We start from the raw sequence: 20,619 nt of genomic DNA on the forward strand, positions 1-20,619 counted from the left end.
TGCAAACCAGTCCTGGTCAGCCGTGCTGTGCAGACACAAGTGTCAGGCTTCCCGCCATAGCCGGTGGGCAAACTGTCCCAACAGGTCCTCAGCCCGGGGCCTTCAGGCTGGCAGCGAGTTCCTGATGGCCGCCCTGTGGGAGACCTGAGTCACAGCCCCCAGCCAGGCTTCTCTGAACTCCCGCTGCGCAGACTGTTGGCGGCTGGGCCTCTGGGCCTCTGGGCTCTGTTGTGGGGATGTGGTGGGCGGTGCAGGAGCCGAGGGGTCGGAAGTGGCTCCCGGCCCCGCCTGCCCTCCTTGCTCTGGGGCACCCGGCCGAAGGGCGCTGGCCGATGGCAAGAGGGGAGGGAGTCTTCCGAGAGAGAAGGCGCTCTTTGTGGGCGAGCACGAAGACGCTGGTGTCTTGTCTTGGCAGTGTCTATGTTTTTCTGGAGCTGTGGTCTGCCCTTCAGGCCCAGTTCTGCTGGGGCAGGGTGGGCGTGGTGTGCTGCCAGCTTGTGCTAGAGATGCCAGAGATGCCGTTGGCCGGTCACCCCCCACGTCTCCGGGGCTGATGGCACCGAGGTCTACCCTGCCATCATGTGTTAGCTGCGGATGTGGGGTCGCTCTGCTCTGTGCTCTGTATTCTGGGATCCAGGCTGATGGAGCAGCTCCAGTTCGGGCCTTGCCGTTCTCATTTAAAGGAGAAGACTGGGAGGCAGGCTGAACACTCAGGGGTCCCTAAAGCTCCTGCTGGGGGCTGGCCTGCAGCATCCTCCGGCATCTGGTGCCTTGTGCGCATGCCTCACTGGCCAGAACCTGCGGGAAGGCGTGGCAGTGGGTGGGGGCCCACACCCTCTCCCAGGGTCGCAGTGGAGGTCGCAGTGTCTTGGAGTTAGACAAGGGAGGTTGGAAACCAGCATAATGAGAGTGAACATTCTGGGTAGATCAGCATCTGTTCTTGTCTTGTGCCTTCGAAACCTCCTTATTTTACCAAATTAGCAGTTAATGCTTTCCTGAAAACCATGGTGGCTCTTTCTGCTAAAACATAGTCGTCCTCTGTCTGGCTAGAGCTTGCACATTTGGGAGCTCCTCCATGTGCACATGAAGTCACCCTGATGGCATTGCCCTGCCAAGAGGGGTGCTGGTGACAGTTGACATGTGACAGACAGCCTTGTCTTCCTCATGTACAGGTGAGCCCTCCTTTTTTCAGGTGTTAGTTCAGTAACTAAACCTGACACTAAATGTGATATTAAATATAGGTAAGGAATATGTCAAAACAGGATATCTCTAGGGGACTAGCAAAAGTTAAGGCTGGGAGGTTGAGTTTGGGCCAGGTTCTGGGTATTTGACAGGTTTAGCCCTCCTAGTGATGTCATGGGCACTATTTCCTGGGGGTCAGTGGTCAGGGTGCTGGGTGCTCTCAGGACCTGGTTTCTCTGGGCCCTGCAGAACAGATGGGGAGGAAGGCCAGGCTGGGAACCTCTGATGGGTGGTTCCCAGCTATGTAGGCAGATTCCTAGAAGCCCCTTCCAAATGGGATCAGTGGGACCCCTGGACAGAGAGCCTCAGGTTTAATTTTCTTTCCCTCCCATTGCCAGGAGATCGTCTCCCCCGTTGAGGATGCCCTGTGGGAAGGGCACAGGTGGTCCTCGGGGCAGCGCTGCCCACCTCAGGCACTGCCCTTGATGGTGCCCCGCCACCCACTTTTGCAGGCTGGCCCCGGGTGGATCTGTGATTGTATGCTGTGTCAACAATGGCTGTGATCCCCTCTCTCAGACTTAACAGTGAGAAGGCCTTGGATGGCTCTGTGTCTGCAGATAGCGCAGGGTGACAGCTGTTCCTGACCCGGGTGGCGTTCGGGGATGGCGGCAGGTAGAGCGGGGAGCAGACCGAGTGCAGGCTGGCAGTGTGCGCGTTCCCCCTCACAGGCTCGGGGTGCTAAAAGGTGAGCGCGGCTCAGGGTCTGTGTCAGGAGCAGCGGCTTCCAGCATGGGAGCCTCAGCGCCGGAGGAGGGGCTCCCGCTGGAGTGCGACCTGGGGCGGCGGTGCTGTCCGTGCAGGTGGGCGCCCGCGTGTGTGGGCGTGCAGCCCGTTCTCTGCACCGTCTCTCAAGTGTTCTCTGGTCCTGAGCACCCAGCCATGCGTGAAGCTGATTTTGTTTTGTGGTTGTTTGCATTTTGTTGAACAGGCGTTTCCCTTGGCAGAACGTAGTCGCGGGTGGGCCAGCTTTCGCAGGAGGCCTCGGGGTTCTCGGTGCAGAACTGAGAGTTTGATCTCAGTCACTGGTGAGGCTTTGCCCGTTGCTGCTTCATGTCATCACCTGCATCATCCTCCGAGTCTTTCCTGCTCCTCGTTCCCATTCAAGGACGGGACCCCGGAGGCCCCCAGGGCTTCAGTAAGTAGCGTAAGGCCCTGGCCACTGGGGGAGGGCAGGGGGAGGCTTCAGGTCAGAAGCACCGCCTGCCTCCTTCCCAGCCCAGCCTCTCCCCTCGTGGGCCACGGTGGAGACTCTCCAAGTATTTTATGTCTCACCTTGAATACCCTGGGTCTCTTCCATCCTGGTTTCCTGTTGGTTGTATTTCATTATGTATTGTTGTTTCTGCCGAAAGTGAAATATTTAAAACCCTGTAGCTACTGAGTCTAATATTATGAGCTTTGTTTTTCTGTGGAAAACCAGTAGGCTTGTTTTGAGACTCTTGGGTTATTCTGCTGCACCTTATTTCACTGAAGCGCAAAAGTGACGGTGAGTATTCGGTCGTACACTTCTGACTGGATCGGTTCTAGGATCTGTGGGGTGTTGTGTCCCCTCCTCACTGCACGGGGAGAGGGTTGTGACCCGTCCTCCTCTCCCCACCTCACCCTGGGCTGCCCGGAATCACCTGGTGAGCGTCCCATTCTCATCTGGGGCCCCTTCCTCAGCAATTCGCATTCAGTTGGTCTGTTCTGTGTCTTGAACGTCTTGGTTCCTGATGTCCTGGGAGGCCCTGACTGCAGCCCCTCCTGAGAACCACCTGAAGGGGGACGTAGGAGCAGCACCTGGCTCCGCCCCCTTGCAGCCTAGCCCTCAGCGCAGGCAGCCCCCGCAGGCAGGCTGTGGCCCTGGGACCCCCGGGTATGTGCCTGTTGGTGAGAATTTCCTCTTGCTCCCGGAGCGCAGGCTTTCTCTGTACGCGAAGATTCTTCTGGCTTTGCTTTGTGTCGAATAGCTTCCTTTTTCAAGAAGTGGCCTGTTACCTTTGTCTAGAGAAGAACTTCAGTTAAAACACTTTATTGACTTAGAACATGTGTCTTTTCCTCTCAGTGACAAGCGTTCACCTCATCCCATTGTGTAGTTTCCTGTTAGGAAGGTGGCGCGTGTGTGAACTCACTTTGGTCTGACGTCACGTTGGAGCCCATTGGTGGACCGTCTCCGCCAACCAGACACTTCCTGGTATCCGTGTAAGAAAGATACATAGTTCTGGAATAACAGGAAACTTCAGTTCTCGGCATCCTGTTTTTCTGGGTTTTGTGCCTCTCTGCCTCGCCACAATGAAGGTTAGTCGGTGTCTTTCTGTATGTTTCTTTTTGCACAGTACCACGATGTGAATTTTCCAAGCTCCCGAGTTAGAGCTTGAGGGCTGGGAGGTGTACAGATCACCTGCTCCCGCATTTTGCAGAAGGGAGCTGAGGCCTATGCAGGGTAATACTTTTAATAAAAGTTGCAGCCAACCCACTGAAAAACGTAGATGGTACGTCAGCCTCGACAATGAACGCTCCCGTTTGACTTGGAATTTCTTTTAAAATAACAGATACCAGAGCAGATGCGTCAAGCTGTGTTACAGGGTGATCCTAAAGACTGTCCTGAGGGCTCCTTACTCTTACAGGCAGGGTCTGGCGTCGTGACCTGAGCTGTGGTTTGCTTCATCCAGATGAGGTGCGCCCGCGATGTGCTGTGGCGCTCGGGTGTCTGTGCTGTGGCTCCAGCCGGTTCTCTCCCTTCTCTGTGCTGGACGCTGTCTCGGCTCGGCTCCCATGGCCTCCATCCTAGAGGTGGTTTTTCAACTTCTGGACTTTCTTTTGTTCATGTTTAAGTAACATATGTGGTGATGATTTTCACTCATCTGGGAAGTTAAGACGGAAGACTATTACCTGGAGACTTCTGGGAAGACAGCAATCATTGTTCAGCTCCGGGATGGCTCCTCGTAGCTGTTCTTTGTGTGACTGTCCTCTCAGGGACGTTCAGCACCACAGGGTGGCTGGTGGGTGGGTGGGGTGTTATTTACCTGTTCAGCAAACATTTGCACTGTTACCTTGTACCGGCCACTTGCTGGATGTCATGTGCTGTGAGGTCAGCTTTTACAGATTTCAGTCGAGGGTGGCGTGTGCACATGGGATGTAAAGTTGTCGCGATTGGTGTGCTGGGGGCTTGGCTGGGCCCTGCCGAGCCTAGGGGGACATGGGGCTGGCGCAGTCAGATGAGAAGGGTGGGGGGCAGGAAGCAGAGAAGCGGGGCTCCTGGCAGGATGTGGGGTGGAGGGGCTGCTGTTGAAGGAGAGGCGGCGGGCAACCAGAGAGGAAGTCACTCCTGGGATGACTTAGTTCCTTTTTGTTCCTGTGCCAGAACCTTTGACGTATGTTAACACAGTTCACGTTTTGTCACCTAAACACACCTTTCTGTTAATCGCGTCTTTGAAAGAATTTTCCATAACTTGTGTGGCACAGAGCTGTGGGTGATCTGATGCTGAGTTTGGGGGTGCTTGTTCAGGGCTTAGAGCTGTATGTGGTCGGTGTTTGGGAGTGAGATGTGTTTGCACATGTGTTGTGCACTGGCCGCACTGGCTTTGCAAGGCTGGGTGCGCATCTCGTTCGGCTCCTGGGGTTGGGGGTGGGCGGGGAGGGCCGGCGGTGGGCAGGGGCTGACTTGGTCATGTCCCCTGTCCCTTGGTTGCTGAGATTGTGGGAGATGCAGATCAGGCAGTCCTGGTCTGGCTTCAGTTCTCTGCCCTGAGGATGGAGGTGTCCCCCCAGAACTGCCGCCCTGCTCCCAGAGCCCTTCCCCTCCTTCTGCTTGAGCGTGTGCCCCGATGTCTGCGCTTCCCCTTCCTGTTGCTGGCCCTGGCCTCGGCTGTGAGAGGAGAGGAGGTCTCAGCAGGCCTGCCCTGTGGCCTCGGCCTCAGTCTAAGGAGGGAGGCTTTGCTGGGCACCAGCAGCGCCCAGGTTGTGGCTGGGGGTGGTGGTGGGCACAGGGTGAGGAGCAGGTGGCTAGGAAACTGGGCTCAGGCCTGGGATCAAAGGGCCCCACGAGGGAGCCTGGTCTGGCGTCCTGTCCCACGTAGGCCGGGCTCCCAGGTGTGCCGCGCCCCGAGGGTCTCCCCTGCTCGGCCTGCAAATATCCCCTCGCTGCTGCTGCGGGGGCGCCGGCTCCCCTGCCCCTCACGGGGCTCTGCTAATCCTGCTTGTCCACTTTTCCCTTTCAGACGTTTGATGCGAACGACTTGTATCAGGGGCAGAATTTCAACAAGGTCCTCAGCTCCTTGGTGACTCTAAATAAAGTAACAGCAGGTAAGTCTCTTTTTACTGAATTGGACGGGAGGGGACCACTGAAGGGCAAAGACTTGCTTTCCTGTTAGGAGGTAGAATGAGCGTCCTTGAATGGAAAAGGACTGCATTAATGTTAGGCTGTCTCTTCTGCTGCAGTGGTATTCTTATTATTTATTCCTTGTTAGTCTTCCTCTGTAGGTCCTGGTAGATACCAAGTAGGTATCGACTGTTTTCCTTCCTGTGGGCGGAGACTTTCTGCCTGCAAGTAGAGCAGAGGAGGAAGGCCTTGTCCACGTGGGCGTTCTCATGGGCTGCCTTGGACCTAGAAGCTCCTTGCTCTGGATTTTTATTAAGTTAATGCTGATTGAAGCATATCTGGTCAGCAGATCTAGTGACTGTTTTTGAGGTGTGGCCAGTTTTTTGGCCTCTACAGTTAACTCCTGCCTGGGCCAGGTTTCCTGTGGGCGACAGGGCACCCGGGCTGTGTGGTCTGCAGGTTCTGGCCCGTCACTCTCAGTGGAGAGGGTGAGTGGAGAAGGGGGCGCCGGCCCTCTGGTGGGCTCCCAGACCGCGGTGAGGACAGCAGGGTCTGTGCACATGCTCCCAGGGAGGCCACACTGGCTGCGGGCTGGAGAAACTGGGTCTGGAGAGTGTGTGAGTCCAGAAGGACTTGGTGGCTCTTTTGTTTCAAAGTCATCTTTGCTTTCCCATTTACCTTTACAGATTGTAGTTTCAGGTTTATGGGGGGAGTTGGACCTTGACAGTCTCCTGATCAGGAAACTTGTGTTTGTCTTGTAGGGGGTCCCTCCTAGTTTTACACCATGGCCCTTCAGATGGGTGCACTCACCTCTCTGTGTGGAGGGAATAGAGCCACGACACTCGGGGCCACGGGACCATCTGCAGTGACCCTCCCGCCATTTGTCTGCTGGGAGGGCTGTCAGGGTGCGGCCGCAGGTGACACGTCAGTAGTGGGGACGTGAAGGCTGGGAGCCGCGTCTCTGGGTGCCTGTTCCTGTGGCTCTTACCCCCTAACATGGAGGTGTTTCTCCTGTGTTCTTGACAGCATCGCATGCACACTGGCTGTGGAACGGGGAGCGCTGTTCTGTACAGAGATCTGTCGGGGGTTCTGAAATAAACTTGGTACTTTTCTCTTCAGACAAAATGACAGCCTTCTCAGACGGAAAGAAGTTTTTGCCTTTGTGTTTGCTGGCTCTTAATTTTTGTTTTTGAAGTCAGTGCGATGGAGATGACTGTATCTTTATTAGACCTCAGCTTTACGTGGCTGACTCAGGTATAAGACAGGTGCGCCTGCTGCTTCCACGGTCGTTGGCAGCCTTCTTGAGAAAAGCCTGTCGTCACCTTCCCTCTGCTCTGGCACTTAAAGAAAACCATGTGTGTTCTCCTGGTGTGCGGAGACAGAAAGAAGATTGGTGCTGGGGAAGTAAGAGGTGTCCTGGAGAGACCTCCCCCGTGTTAAGTGTCCCCTGGGTACGGCGGGCGGGCAGCCACTGGGGCAGCGTCTTCACAAAATGCCCTCTGGGAGCTGGTTTGTGCTTGGGATTGCCCAGGCCTCTGTAGGGAGCACTAGCACTCTGTGGCATTACTGCCAGCCCTGAGCGGGACCTGAGAATCATAGGGACCCTTTGAAGGTACAGACTCAAGACTGAGATGTCAGGGTGGTTTTTAGGGCAGGGCTCCCAGACTCCAGAGCCTGTGGGCCCGGCAGGCAGTCTGGAGGAGGGGGGCAAACAGGGGGTGACCCTGCACAGCACTGGGCCGCCGGTCCAGGGACTCAGACCCAGTGGTGCCCCAGCCTACATGCTTGAGGGACAGCTGGAAACCTAGGTTTCCCTGTAAAGGCCTCACACTTGCAGTTGTTGGTAACTAAGTTGGAGTTTTATGAGACACCACTTAAACCAATCCAAGCATCTGCTGGAAAGATAGGACCTGGTGACCAGCAGTTGCAGGGTGTTTTAGCGGGGGGAGGAGGGGGAAGCCCCTTTGTAGCTGCAGGGACTTTCTAAACCTCGTGCATCTCACAGCAGTGGTTTCCCTGGAAAACTTTTTTGAGGTCTCGCGTCACTTCTGCAAAGTGGGTTGCTAACATTGTCGTGCTGGTTGGCCTGAGTGGGGAGTGCAGTCCTGAAGGGACTCCTGAGAGAGCTGAGCCCCTAGTACCACCTGGGCTGGTCCCCTCAGCCACTTTGCGAGGGGAAGAAAGCGTAGTTGCCTCCCAGCCGAGGAGATCCTCCTCAGAAGGGCCTCTCTGGCCAGAGGATGCTAGGGGGTTTCTGTTTGTTCTCAGTAAGACAGTCTTTTCCTTTCTTGCACAATCACACTCACCGCTTGTCGTCTGAGGTATAATCCCGGAGGGTGCGCGTGCGGTGGGGTGAGTCCCGGGTGGTGCTCTGCTAAGCAGTTGTGTGTGAGAGGCTTACTTTCTCAAGGTGAAGGGAAAGTATTAAAAATGGTTACAAACACTTTACAAACTTGAAACTTACCCTGAAGAAGAACAGGTGCGTAGTCACGTCTGGTTAATTTCTGGGCCGGTGCCTGAGTGGGTGCAGGATGGCACCTGCTCCCGCTCCCCTGCCGGGATGGGATGCGGGGCCCTTGTGCGGTGAGGGTGCGGGGGTCAGGCGCTCAGCTCGCTCTCTTCCCTCTGTCGCCTTTGCAGACATTGGCCTGGGAAGTGACTCCGTGTGTGCCCGGCCCTCATCTCACCGGATAAAGTCTTTTGACTCCCTGGGATCCCAGCCTTCGCACTGCCGGACTTCAAAATTGTTCCAGGGCCAGTACCGGAGCTTGGTAAGCGAGAGCCTGCTGCTGAGAGCGGAGTGTGGGACACAAGCGTGTGCAGACCTGTGTGCTGGGCGCTCGGACCCGTGGAGGGTCGCCGGCAGAGGGCGCTGTGGCCCTGCTGCCTTCACTCATGTTCTCCACATGCCCCGCTTAAGGACAGCTCCTGAGAAATTGGTGTATTTGGGGAGTTACAGTCTAAGATATATACGTCTGTTTATCTGGAGCGATGGGTACTTTAAAATGTTTCCCTGGTTCTGCAAATGCGAGTATAGGCCCTTTTTGGGACTAGAGGAGAGGTGGAGTGTGTGAGGGCAGCACTCTGAGACACCCCGGGTTGGGATTATCAAGACAGTGTCAGAACACTGGACAGGAAGGCGTGTGAGTACGTTGCAGGTGCAGGACACTAATGGGTGCCACTTTGTAGGGTGAGAAAGAGGCCGTTAGGGTCCCTGTTCCCAGAGGACGTGGGCTATGCTCCCTGCCCGGGGCCACCTCTCTGCCTTCACTTTCCTCCCATCTCAGCTTTAGTGAGGAGCAGCGTCTGCGCAGGCCGAGCCTGGCCTGCCTGAGTTGACAGGGGACACTCCCAGGTGGAGCCGGGGCTGGCGGGCGCTGCCTGTGTGGCGGCTGCTGCTCCAGCCGCGTCCCTGTCCTTTCCTCACAGCGAGGACGGCGGCCGCTCTTGATCGGCCTGCTGTGGTTTAGACGGTTGGGAAGGGTCATGTTGAGCCCAGATGGTGACCAGCTAGAGTTTCCCGGAGGCTTTAAAAAGGGGAGGAGGACCCCATGAAGGTAAGCCAGTGATGAGATACAGCCTTTCCAGCTGCCCGAGACGGCAGGGCGGCGGGGGCCGGGTGAGGAAGCGGGAGCCCAGTGGGGTGTCCTCTCACCCGCCTTCCGACAGCGCCTCCAGAGCACGCCTCCCGAGTGGGGAGTTTGTGGGTTCAGAAGTGAAGGGTCTGGACTGGCCACCTGTCTTCTGTGCCCCCACCCCTGACACCTCCCTGTCCTGTCCTTTGTGGAGTGTCCCTTTCTGAAGGAGGAAGGTGTCACTGTGGGCCTAACCCATGACAGTGGGGTGGACGTGGGGCACCTCCTGTGTGGCATCCCCTCGTGTGGCCCGGCCTGACCCCTAGAGGCCTGCGCTGCGCATCTGTTTGGTTGTTGTATGTCGTGTTCTGTTGCTGGACTTTGGCACCAGCTCGTGGCCGCATGTTTTACCGAAAGCTGGATACATCACAGAGAGGATGGTGTGGTGGAGATGGGGACAGCAGTTTGCGGCCTCTAAGCCAGTCGCGTCCTCCGGACCAGACAGGGGAGAGTGTGTCCCACCCGAGGGGGAGGGGACGGCGGTCAGCCCGGCATCCAGGCCAAGTGTTGCAGAGAGATTCTTTACTGACTATTCTCAGTATTAAATATTAAGTATGCGTTACATGTACAGTTCTTCACATAAGTCTGTAATGTATTGATGTGAATTGTTAAACATTCATGACTCACAGCAGAGCATGTGCAAACTCAGGTTTAAGCAGATGGATGTGTATGAGGTGCTCAGAGCTCCGTCAGCTTCTCTCGCAGAAGTTCTGCTCGGCGCTGTGTGCCTTGTCTGTTTCTGTCCCTGTTCAGTGACACGTGCACCTGGTTGAGAGTCAGGTGATCCTCCCAGACCTGCTGTCAGGAAGAGTCAGCAGAGTCGGCTACTTCCCGTTTTTTTCTGTTGGTTCTGTAGGTAATCGTCTTTGTGTCTCTACTGAGAAGGCCTTATGTAAAGCTGGATTTTTTTTCCTTTTTTTAACTTGACGTGTTATGACTGTGGACTTCCCCCAGGAAAGAGGGGGCTCTGGGCTCTTCCACGCCCCAGCCTTCACCTGCTGAGTGCAGCTGGGCCCCCCCGCCCCCGTGGCTGAGCCCCGCCCGGCTTCGTTGAGTGGATGTTGGTACAACATTGTTATGACCCAGACTCACCACGGAGCCACCGTGTGTCTGGGACTGTTCTTTTCTGATGACATTCTGTTGCCTGTCGAGTTTTCTGTGCACTGTTTGCAGATTGCAGGCCCAGTCTTTTGCCTTTTTTGAAAGAGTCTCTTCTTGGCCGTTGAGACGTGTTAGGACTTCACAGTTGCCTCCTCCTAGGGAGCCCCCCTCGAGTCTCCCGGCCCGCTTGAGGGCGGGCTGGTCGCCACCAGGCTGCGCCAGCTGCACCTGTGCCTTCATCAGCCCCGCAGGCTCCCTGTGACTTGAGTGACTTCCTCTGCCGCCTTATGTCATCATTTTTTCTTGGTTAATTCATCTGTTTTGGAGGAGTACGTCTTTTACTAACTTCTTGAGGAAGGGTGCAGGGGAGGTGAGGTTTTTCAGACCCTGCATATCCTCAGATGTCTTTTTAAATCCAAATACTAAGGGTTTCTGGCCCTTCTGCAGTTTAATTGTGATGTGGCTTAGTCCAGACTTCTTTAGGCTTATCCTGTTTGGGGTCCAGTCAGCTTCCTAACTGTATGTTTGCGCCTCTTGTCGCATCGAGGACTTTTCAGCCTTATTTCTACACTCCTTTTCAGCTCTGGCCTCTTCCTCCTCCAGGACTTCGATGGCCCCAGCCTTAGATCTTTGTCACTTCCATGAACCCAGGGGGCTCTCATCATGTTTTTCCTCTCTGTCGGTTTGAGTACATTTTATAGGTTCTGTTTCATTTCTGGGGTTGTCTGTTTTGAGAGAGCTTCGTCTTGGTCTTAGTGCCCTTGTCCTTTCTCGGTCAGGCTCTTGTCTTCCTTGTTCTGGGACGAGGAATGTTTTCGGTTGTGTCCTAAACCCTTTGGAGAGGGTGTTAGGAGGAGCCGGGCCCTGCTTCAGTCTATGTCTCTGCAGCCGTGGCCCTGACTGTTCTGTGCAGCGGCGCTGGCCTGGGTTGGGCGGCTGTGGTTCTAGTGACAGGTTAGTTTCCTTGTAGTGCTGTCTGGTCAGACGCATTTACCTGGTGTCACTGGGGCTCCTGCTGGAGCCCTGACAGCGCCTCTGGATGGGAATTGGGGAGATGTCAGGCCTGCTTCTCCCCTGCATGGGCAGGGGGTGCTGCCTGCTGCCCCTGGGGAGTGGGCGCTGGATTCCTGCCACGTCCCTGGTGCTGGTGCAGTGCCGGCACCTGATGGGGCACAGCACGTCCGACCCCGTTCCCTTGGACACCCGGTGCCGGATGAGCGGCTTACCCGTTGTCACCGGTTGAGTGAGCCTGCCTGCTGCCTCTTCCCTGCCCGCTGACCAGGGGAGCAGGCTTTTCTTGGGGATTTTCGTTGATTCTTGTTGGCAGTTCCAGTCGGGGGTGGATGGAGGTTAAAAAAAAATTCTAGCCGGTCTACCTTTCTCTTCCTGCTTTTCTGTAATTATGCTTAATCTCTGAGAAAGATGCAAATTAAAATGAAGTACCATTTTTACCTGTCAGTTCAGGAAAAATTTGAATGTTTGGCCGTATCCAGTGTTGGTGAGTATTTGAGGCAGTGAGAACTCTTAGATGCCGCTCGCGGGAATGAGGCTTGGTGTGGGTCTGTAGGACCTTTTTGGAGAGCAGTTTAGGAATAAGTGTGAATTTCATGTGAGTTACCTTTGTTCTCTGATCTGAATTTAACAGTTTGATTTATTTACTGCTGTGTTCGAAGACAGATGTGCAGGCAGTTCTAATGCAGCCCTGTTTTGCAATAGAAAATATTAGGACCAGCCTCATTGGTTAACTCTGCACTGCCGTACAGTGTAATGCTATGCAGTTAGTTGAGACTCAGGTAATTAAGTCCTGCTGAAAAAAAATGATCACAGTATTTTAACTTGTTGCAAATTACAGAGAAGTGTGTACCATGTAATTCTGTGTAAATGTCCGTGAAAGTGCCTGCATTTATGTAGGCATAACAGTGGCAGGAATGAGACCTCTCAAGCCATTAAGAGGGTTTCCTCCGGGACTGGAGTTGGGGTGGGGGTGGTCAGGGTGCCCGGCGGGAGGTGGGGACCTGAATGTCTCTAGTTGTTCCTCTGCTGTGTGACCAGGGCAGCTATGCTGCATTTGAAGTAGTAAAGTCTAATCTGATCATACCGACTAGGCTGTACATCCTTCACGGACTGTTCTCCCTTCCCCCCTCTCAGGACATGACGGATAACAGCAGCAGTCAGCTGGTAGTACGAGCCAAGTTTAACTTCCAGCAGACGAATGAAGACGAGCTCTCCTTCTCGAAAGGAGATGTCATCCACGTCACGCGAGTGGAGGAGGGGGGCTGGTGGGAGGGCACGCACAACGGCAGGACCGGCTGGTTCCCCAGCAACTACGTGCGCGAGGTCAAGTCCAGCGGTAAGTGGCCGGCGGGGCGGGAGAGCCGTGGGCGTGCCCAGGACACGCCACTGGGCCCGGGGCCTGGCCCTGGGCTGAGGGGCAGAGTCTCCCCTGTGCTTTCTGTCCCGAAGGAGTGATGTTCACCCCACGCGGGTGCTGGGGTGAAGGGCCCCGGGGTCACAGACCTGCATGTCATCCGGTTGTGACATCAGCAGTTTCAGAGCGTCGCGCTCCCTGTTGCTTTCCCTTCCTGAGGAGAAGTCGGGGATATGCTGGGGTCTAGTTTTCGGGCTGCGCTGGTACGGAAGGTGGTACGCATCACCCTCCTCCGGGCTGGTGTCAGGACTCGGGGTTGCTGCTGTGCGCAGGCTGCGCTGCGCTACTCACCCTGGGCTCTTGCCAGTCGGGTGCAGTTAAGTGGTTTCTGTCCTCTCCTTTGCTCAGATAGTAGTGGTTTAAAATGCGTCACGTTCTTTATGTTTTCTGTAATTGCTCAACAGTATTTTGTTGACTTTAAAGTCCTGTTCAGGGGCGTACCTTGTTTTGAAAGGGAGTAGGGGGACTTGGCACTTTTCCGTCTCTGCTTAGGTGTGATTCATGCTGTGGAATTGAAACTTACCTCGAAGGCCTGGGATCTGTGATGCAGGTCACCTGGGTGTGGCTGTGACGGGTCTCAGTGAGTGCGAGCCGCTCTGCGTGGCCTCCCTCGGGGGCGGTGCTGCGCATCCTGAGCGTGAGTGCGACCGGCTGCCACTCCCTCCGTGAGCCAGGTCACTAACTACGAGAGGCTGGGGCAGGACTGCCAGTGTTGAGTGCCATCCTGTCGTTCTTGTCTTCACAGGTGCCTGTGTGTGTCTGTGTATGTGTGTAATATACGCAAATGTATATAAAATTTGTGTTCTCACAGAGCTTGGTTGTAGGTGGTCAGATGAGGTGTAAAGCCAGAATAAGGCTTCAAAACCAGTGACTTAAAGGGGAAGAGCGTGGCTGGCTGGAGAGAAGGGACGGGGGTGAGGTTTGGGAGATGAGCCTTGTACTGGAAATGCTGTCACGTGATGCAGTTTCTCTAGTTCTGCATGGGGCGGTGGTGCTCGGGGAGTGGTGCTGAGCAGGGCCGGGTGGACAGACGCCCGGCAGGTGCTTCAGGTCTAGGATGGGGGTCGGGGCCTCGCTTGCAGGGTCTGGGGGTGCGTGTGCTCAGGTTTGTTGGCCTGTGCCAGGCCGCGTGGCCCCGAGCAGGGGCTCCCTGAGTGGTAGTTGCTGCTGTTTTTTTAAGGTAGCAAAAAAGGATTCTAAAAAGTGAACCGAACAGTTTTGATAGAACAGGTATTTTATTAGCAATGACTTCGAACAGTGAGTATTGTAATAAGGCAGCCAGCAGCCCTGATTCATAAAGGTTTCTAGTGTTGGACTTTTTTTTAGGAATAGCACAAGCCGGTTCTTTCTTTTTTTAATTGTGGTAAAAAATTTATCATATTAACCGTTTAAAAATGATTTTTATGTGTGCATTTCAGTGGCATTAAGAACATTCACATTGTTGGGCAAACCTCACCACCATCTATCTCATAACTTCTTCACCTTCCCAGACTCTACCCGTCAGATAATTCCCGTCTCCCCTGAGCCCCCGGCAGCCCTGTTCAACCTTCTGTCTCAGTGCATTTGGCTCCTGAGAACCTGGTGTGAGTGGAGTCATGCATCATCTGTCCCTTTGTGTCTGGCTTGTTTCACTCAGCGTGTCTTCCAGGTTCATCCACGTTGTAGTGTGTGTCAGAACGTCATTCATTTTTATGGCTGAATAGTATTTCACCACATGGTCACGCCACTGGTAAGAAGACCCCAGACCTCTGTCTCTCCTGTCTTCCCACACTACCACCACACTGGGAACCCTTCCGAAGCACATTTCCTTGGAAAACCCACACTTCAGGCAATTTGCTCACACCAGCTGGGTGTCCACAGTTCAATTCAGTTCTGATGCCATCCACGTGGAGTTAGGGTCACAGAGGTTGAGGGCTCAGTCCCCAGGCTGACCCCACTGTGTACGCTGCAGGCCGCAGGTGGTCACCTGTGCTTCTGCCTGGCTGTAAGCTGGGGCTCCCACGACCCTCTCCTGGGGTTTGATGATTTGCTGCGACGCCTCACAGAGCTTGGAGGATGTGCGGCCTACGCTTCCTGGTTTAGTGTTTAATGAAGGGCGTGGTGGAGGGTCCCGGGAAGCAGCCAGCCAGACTGGCGGCCCTCGGGGTGAGGGCCAGAAGGGTCCTGAGCGTAGGGGTTTCTGTCCCTGTGGAGTTGGATGCCACCCTCCTGGCACGTAGGTGTGTCACCAACCTGGAAGCTCTCGAAAGCCCCTGCTGTTGGGATGTTATGGCGGTTTCGTCACGAAGGCCCGGCCCAGCACTGACGGCCTCCAGCGCCTCTCGTCACCCAGGCAGCAGTGTGACGCCGGAGCTGAGTGACTCTCGCTTGCTGATCCACAGGTGCTTAATGAGCACGCACACTGCCGCTTCCTGAGTTTGTCATTTTTCAGTATTTTCTGTTCATTTTTGACATAGAGAAGTGACACAGAATGCAGACTGAATTCTGGACGCCCGTATTCACTGGCTGTGAGAGAGCAGGCAGGGCACGAGGTGGCACAGCACCTTGCTTGTGCTGCTGGGAGGAGCCTGTGCTCTCAGCCTCTTCTTCGCTGTGGGGTGGGTTTGGCGTGTGCATCTGTATGTGCGTGCACACGTGTGCAGGGGGTGTGGTGCACACGCCTGTGCGTTAGGGTTCAGAAAGCACCCAGGGTGGTGCTCTGTGCTGTCCCTTCCAGGCACAGACCTTTTGGGCGGAGAGAGTGTAGAATGTAAGACTGGCGCTTTGAGGCACGTGGGGACCCGGCATGACACACAGTGGGGTCTGGGGTCTGATGGCTTGTAACTTTGTGGAACGTGGGAATGAGCGTCCCTGTGCAGCAACATGACAAACGACACTCACGCCGTGACGTTCTTGGCTCTGTTGACAACAGTGCCGTGGAATCTGTCGGAGGTGTTCGGCCTAAGCAGGGAGCTGACGGCGATGGGGAGGAGGTGGGGCTGTGCCGCCTCCCTCTGAGGGCCGCTGAGGACCAGAAGCTGACAGCGTGCGGCCTGCTGCGGGTGGTCGTCTCTAGGGTGGAGCCGTGAAACTGCCTCCATCTTTATTTCAGAAAAGCCCGTGTCACCCAAATCCGGAGCCTTGAAGAGCCCTCCCAAAGGATTTGATACGACTGCCATTAACAAAAGCTATTATAATGTGGTGAGTAATTGCAAAACATTTTTATAGAATAACTTATTTTTTGAATGTCTCTAAAAATTAGCAACGGAGAATATAGGTGGACTGCCTAGAGTAGGAAGATGAATATAACAACCGTCAGTTGTCTGCCACACAGATAGACCCTCCGGTAACGGTCTGCTGTGTTGCTTTCCGATCTCCATGTGTGTTTGTAGTACTCTGTGTTTTGTGTTAAGGTGTGGCGCTGTACTCTGTTCTCGTTGCCCAACTTGGTATTGTGGCTGTTTCCCCATGGTTACGTGTTTTCAAAAATGTGATTTTACAACGTGCCTGATGTGACTTAGGGACCTCGTGTGCGTCAGAGACCCCCCTGCCCGTGGTGATGCGGACTGCTGGTCCCCAGACCAGTGCAGGTCCTCGCTGGTTTTGTGTATTAGCACGGCCTTCCCTGGGACTGACGTGCGCACATGCAGAGAGTGTGCAGCTGGGAGGAGGGCGTCTGTGCGCCACACGCAGTGAAGACAGGTGTTTCGGAATCCTAAAACTTGCTGCATTTTGAAACCTGGGCCGTTTGTGAGCTCAGAAGGCCTGTGGAATTAAGTCTGACACCTCAGCCAGTCCTCCGTTGTTCCTGGACAGTTGCACGTGCCGGAAACTGGAAGTCAGGCCCTGATTTGGATGCCATTTCATGTCCCTGCGACGGCCGCGCGGTGCGATGAGCCTGCAGGGCGAGCGTGGGTGTGGACTGTGTGCACAGAGGTAGTTATTTCTTTCCCCGCTCTTAGTCTTTCTTATTTTCTTGATCAGGAGATGTAAATCTGAATCCACGAGACCTTCGAGGTTTTGAACTAAAACAGCAACTGATGAGTGTTTCCCCGCGGTGGTCCCTCATCAGGAGCATTTATTTCCTGCGCTCAGCTGTCTCTGCTGCGTTTTCCTGTGCTTACCTGCATTTACCCCCAGGCCCGGAGGGTTTGTTAGGCATGCACTCTGCAGGGCTGGCTTCAGGCATTGGGGCGACAGCAGTGAGGGGAAGGCCGAACCTTCCCTTGTGGGCTGGCCCTCTGCCCCTTCTGCCCTGCGTGAGCCCCCCTTTCTGTCCCCTGGTCTCCGAGCACACCGCCCCAGAGCCCCGGCAACCTGGCCTCCTCTGTTCCGCAGGCAGCTCCTTCATCCACGTCTCTCCGTCTGGCTCTGGTTTCTGCGCGTTCTCTGTGCAGCTCTCCACGCTCCTGGTCTGGACTCCAACGTCCTCTGTCCGAACCCTAGGGCTTGGGTAGGTGGGGGCGCCTGCCATTCCTGGCTGAGCTCTGCCCTCCACTTCCTCTGGGACGTGGCTCTGCTGTAACACCTTGGCTTTTTAGTGGGTGAAATGTGTTGTGTGTGTGGTTTTCTGCTGCAGCCACAGAAAGGCACAGTGCGTCCTGTGGGTGGTTCTTCAGGGCTTCACAGCAGGAAAACTTCTTACGTGAGACGTTGGTTTCCTTTCTGGGGAAGGCTCCGGGGGTGAGTAGTGCAGTCTTACTCCACAGTGATGCTCTGGAGGCGGACCTCCGTGTCTCCTGTTGGTCTCTGTCCAAGTATCGTATCAGAGGAGACAGGGTGGCCCTGCGCGAGTCGGTGCCAGCAGCTCTGGCCTGGTCTCCCGGCTCCTGCTTCTGCTGGGTGTCTTGTGGACCTAGGTGGCCGTGCTTGTGTAGAAGTCCCGGAGGGCTCTTCTCGGCATTACAGGTTCTGTGATCCTCTTCTGACTGAAATGTAACCAGTACCTTTTTAGGTTTCCTTCTTTAACTCTGCTCATACGGGGACACGGCACATGCGCTGTTCTCTTTGAATCAGCCAACTCATTCAGGATGACGGGAAAACACCTTGGCTTTAAAATCACATCCACGTTGTTTGCGTAGGCGGTATTAGTAGATAGCGCAGGCTGAACTGCAGTTGTTATGGACATCAGCTTGCAGAGCTCATGCAGATGGTTTGTGGAAGTTTTGCAGTGAAGAAAATGGTCAGTGATTAGGCCAGGAATCAGTTTCAGCTTTCCTGAATCCCACGGTTATAAATACAGAGACATAAAATATGGGACGCAACACGACACACAGAACAAAATGAAATAACGTGACAGATGTTTTCACACCTCCTTGTGTATTTCTGCATTTACAGAAAACTGTAGAAGTATAGGTATTTTTAAGCCCACTGAGAGATAAGAAGGCTCTCCAGGAGGTGAGACCAGTGTGGGCTGATGTTACTGGAGACAGTTAACGTGAAAGACTTGGGTCCCCACTGGGGTCAGTGGAAAGCAGTTAGGACGGTGTTCGGGGTGGAGGTGCACACACTGAAATCAAGCGGCAGTGAGGAGACGGGTGAATGGGGGTGGGCCTGTGTCCTCCTGCTGCTGTGCGGTGGCCAGGGTAAGCCAGAGGAGCGCTGGGCCTAGGAGGTGATTCCTCGTGACGTGCGCTGTCGGTGGGAGCATTCGTCGTCTGTCTCCTCCTCTCCTCCTGGGACTCCCACCCGGCATGTGCTGATGAGCAGGGTGGTGTCCCACGGGTCTCTGAGGCGCTGTTCATTTTCCCTCACTTTTTCTTTCTGTTCCAAAGAGTAATCTCTACTGATCTCTTTGTGTTTGCTGATTATTGCTTTTGCTAGCTCAAATCTGATTTTGAGCCCCTCTAGTGAATTCTTCACTTTATTTATTGTACCTTTTAATTCATAATTTCCATTTGATTATTTTTGTAGTCAAATCCAGGCTGTAGCTGACTCATTGTTCTTATAGTTTAATTCTTTAAACATAGTTTGCTTTAGTCCTTTGGACTTTTTTTTAAAGACTCTATTATTTTAGAACAGTTTTAAATTTGCAGTGGAATTGAGAGGGGGAGAGACTTTGCACGACTCCTGGCCCCGCACGTGCAAGCCTCCCCTAGCACCAGCACTGCTCACCAGGTGGTGCCTCTTTACCAAGGACGGACCTGCGCTGACGTGTCGCAGTCATCCAAAGGCCGCGGTTTATTCAGCGCTCAGTCGGCACATGCTGTGGGTTTGGACAAACACTCAGTGGTATGTGTCCGTCGTGTCACAGTGCCAGGCAGCACTCCAGGTTTACTTTTGGATGTGCAAAGTGCTTGTGGATAATTGGAGTGCCCTTCTTTCGGTGGTGGAGTGGAGGGGGGTGTGTGGGCTTTGCGTGCAGTGTTTGAGCACCCAGTCGGTGGGCTGGCCTGGAGGAAGGCCCCCATCCTCCTGCACGGTCGCAGCTCCGTGAGTGAGGTTGCTGACGCTGGCCTTGGCCTTGTGGTATCGCTCAGAGGGTTAGCAGTTAGCCTCAAGGTGCCCAGTGAAGCTCTTGGCCCTGAAGAGGTGTTCATGGCTGCTAGGAAGAACATTCAGAAGCATTTGGGGCGCCAGGCCTCAGCAAGGCCACCATACCACGCTGCCTGCAGACAGGCACCCCGTCACCTGGGAGAGCTGTGGTCAGGGGTGATGGGCTCATGTAAGTAAAGGAAGCGTGCCTGTGACCTGCCTAAGCTTGATGGATCTGACCCTGGAGGAAATGAACTGCACCTTTTCACAGGAACGCACACCTTTCCTGGTAGAGACCAGAGAAAGCACTTCTCCTGTAGAAGCTGGATGCCCACCTCCAGAGAGGGTGAACGGTCTTTCGTCACCTCTTTTAGGGGGCGAGGAGTTTCCTCAGTCACCTTGAGAGAACGAGGTTTCTTAAATACGTCTCTCTGGGAAGGTACAGGTCCCCACGGCCTTAGTGTTCAGTGATGCACGTGGCTTTATTTTTCAGTCAGTCTCTCTAAACAGGGAGCAGCAGATAGAACGCTGTTTGCTCCCACTCGTGTGGAATAGCACGGTAAGGCGAGGTAGCTTTGTCTTTGAAAGACTGCAGACACGATGTAGTGCGTAGCAGCCACCAGTTTTAATGAACGCACAGAGTAGACGGGCATTTTTTATTAGATGCTGTAGCTGACTCCCACAGGCTTTTCCTGTGCTGCAGAGCAAGCTCGTGCCCGTCTGCCCCCTCGGCTCCTGGAGTTGCCTGGAGCCTGTGCATGCTCGCCCAGGGAGGGCCTGGGCCTGGGGCCCGGAGGTTTACCCAGAGCCGCGCTGACCCCAAGGCCTGGTCTGGCACCTTTTATCCTTTGTGGTCCCCTTTGCTTCTTCCCGCCTTGGCCAAGATTGCTTTTCAGTGCTGATGTCTGACGTCTCCGCTTGGGCGTCATCTCAGGTGCGGGGCTGGGGTGTGCGGCTTTGTGCCCAGCGCTCCTGTGTGCCCTGCGTTCATGCTGCAGTGAGGGCCTGCTGACGTCTCCCATAGAGTCTGCTGCCCCCCGTTGTCCTGTAAAGTCCTGTTTTGTACAGATGAAGTGTTTGGTGGTGGCAGGAGCTGGGTGGGGTAGTAGCTAAGACTTGCCGTAGGAGTGAGGAAAGAATTGAGCTGTGTGATCCTGGGAAAGGCCATCTTGTGAGGTAGTGACTTCCTGACTCATGGAGTCACGTGAAGTAGCTCCAGACAGGAGCCCAGATTGGGGCTGGAATGCTGTACTAGGTGGTTTGTAAGGGTCCTTGCTGCCTTAAGTCAGGGAGCCGACACCCCTGAGTCTCCATCACAAACCAGTGAAAGGAGACAGACCCACAGATGCGTGCTGTCCTGGGTGGGCCGTGGCAGTGCTGGCATGCGCGCCCAGCCTGGGCTCCCCACGCACCTCAGCGCAGGCGTGCCGGCCTCCTGGGTGGCGGAGGCCAGGCTGGGCCTG

At 54.9% G+C, this 20,619-nt stretch overlaps 1 protein-coding gene across 16 annotated transcripts in view; it reads left to right on the plus strand.

Annotated features, from left to right (window-relative positions):
* The window catches only part of ARHGEF7 (Rho guanine nucleotide exchange factor 7), a 101,701-nt gene that overhangs the window by 43,278 nt on the left and 37,804 nt on the right, over positions 1-20,619 (plus strand). For 15 of the 16 annotated variants that reach the window (XM_072976540.1, XM_072976542.1, XM_072976535.1 and 12 more), the window contains 4 exons: positions 5,439-5,523; positions 8,180-8,310; positions 12,424-12,625; positions 15,795-15,883. In XM_072976540.1, the coding sequence (XP_072832641.1) occupies positions 5,439-5,523; positions 8,180-8,310; positions 12,424-12,625; positions 15,795-15,883 (507 nt within the window). Of the gene's footprint in view, positions 1-3,494; positions 3,517-5,438; positions 5,524-8,179; positions 8,311-12,423; positions 12,626-15,794; positions 15,884-20,619 lie in introns of those variants that run through there. The other variant, XM_015251472.3, reaches the window with a different exon arrangement.

Source organism: Vicugna pacos, chromosome 14 (assembly GCF_048564905.1).
Source record: "Vicugna pacos chromosome 14, VicPac4, whole genome shotgun sequence".
NCBI classification, from domain to species: domain Eukaryota; kingdom Metazoa; phylum Chordata; class Mammalia; order Artiodactyla; family Camelidae; genus Vicugna; species Vicugna pacos.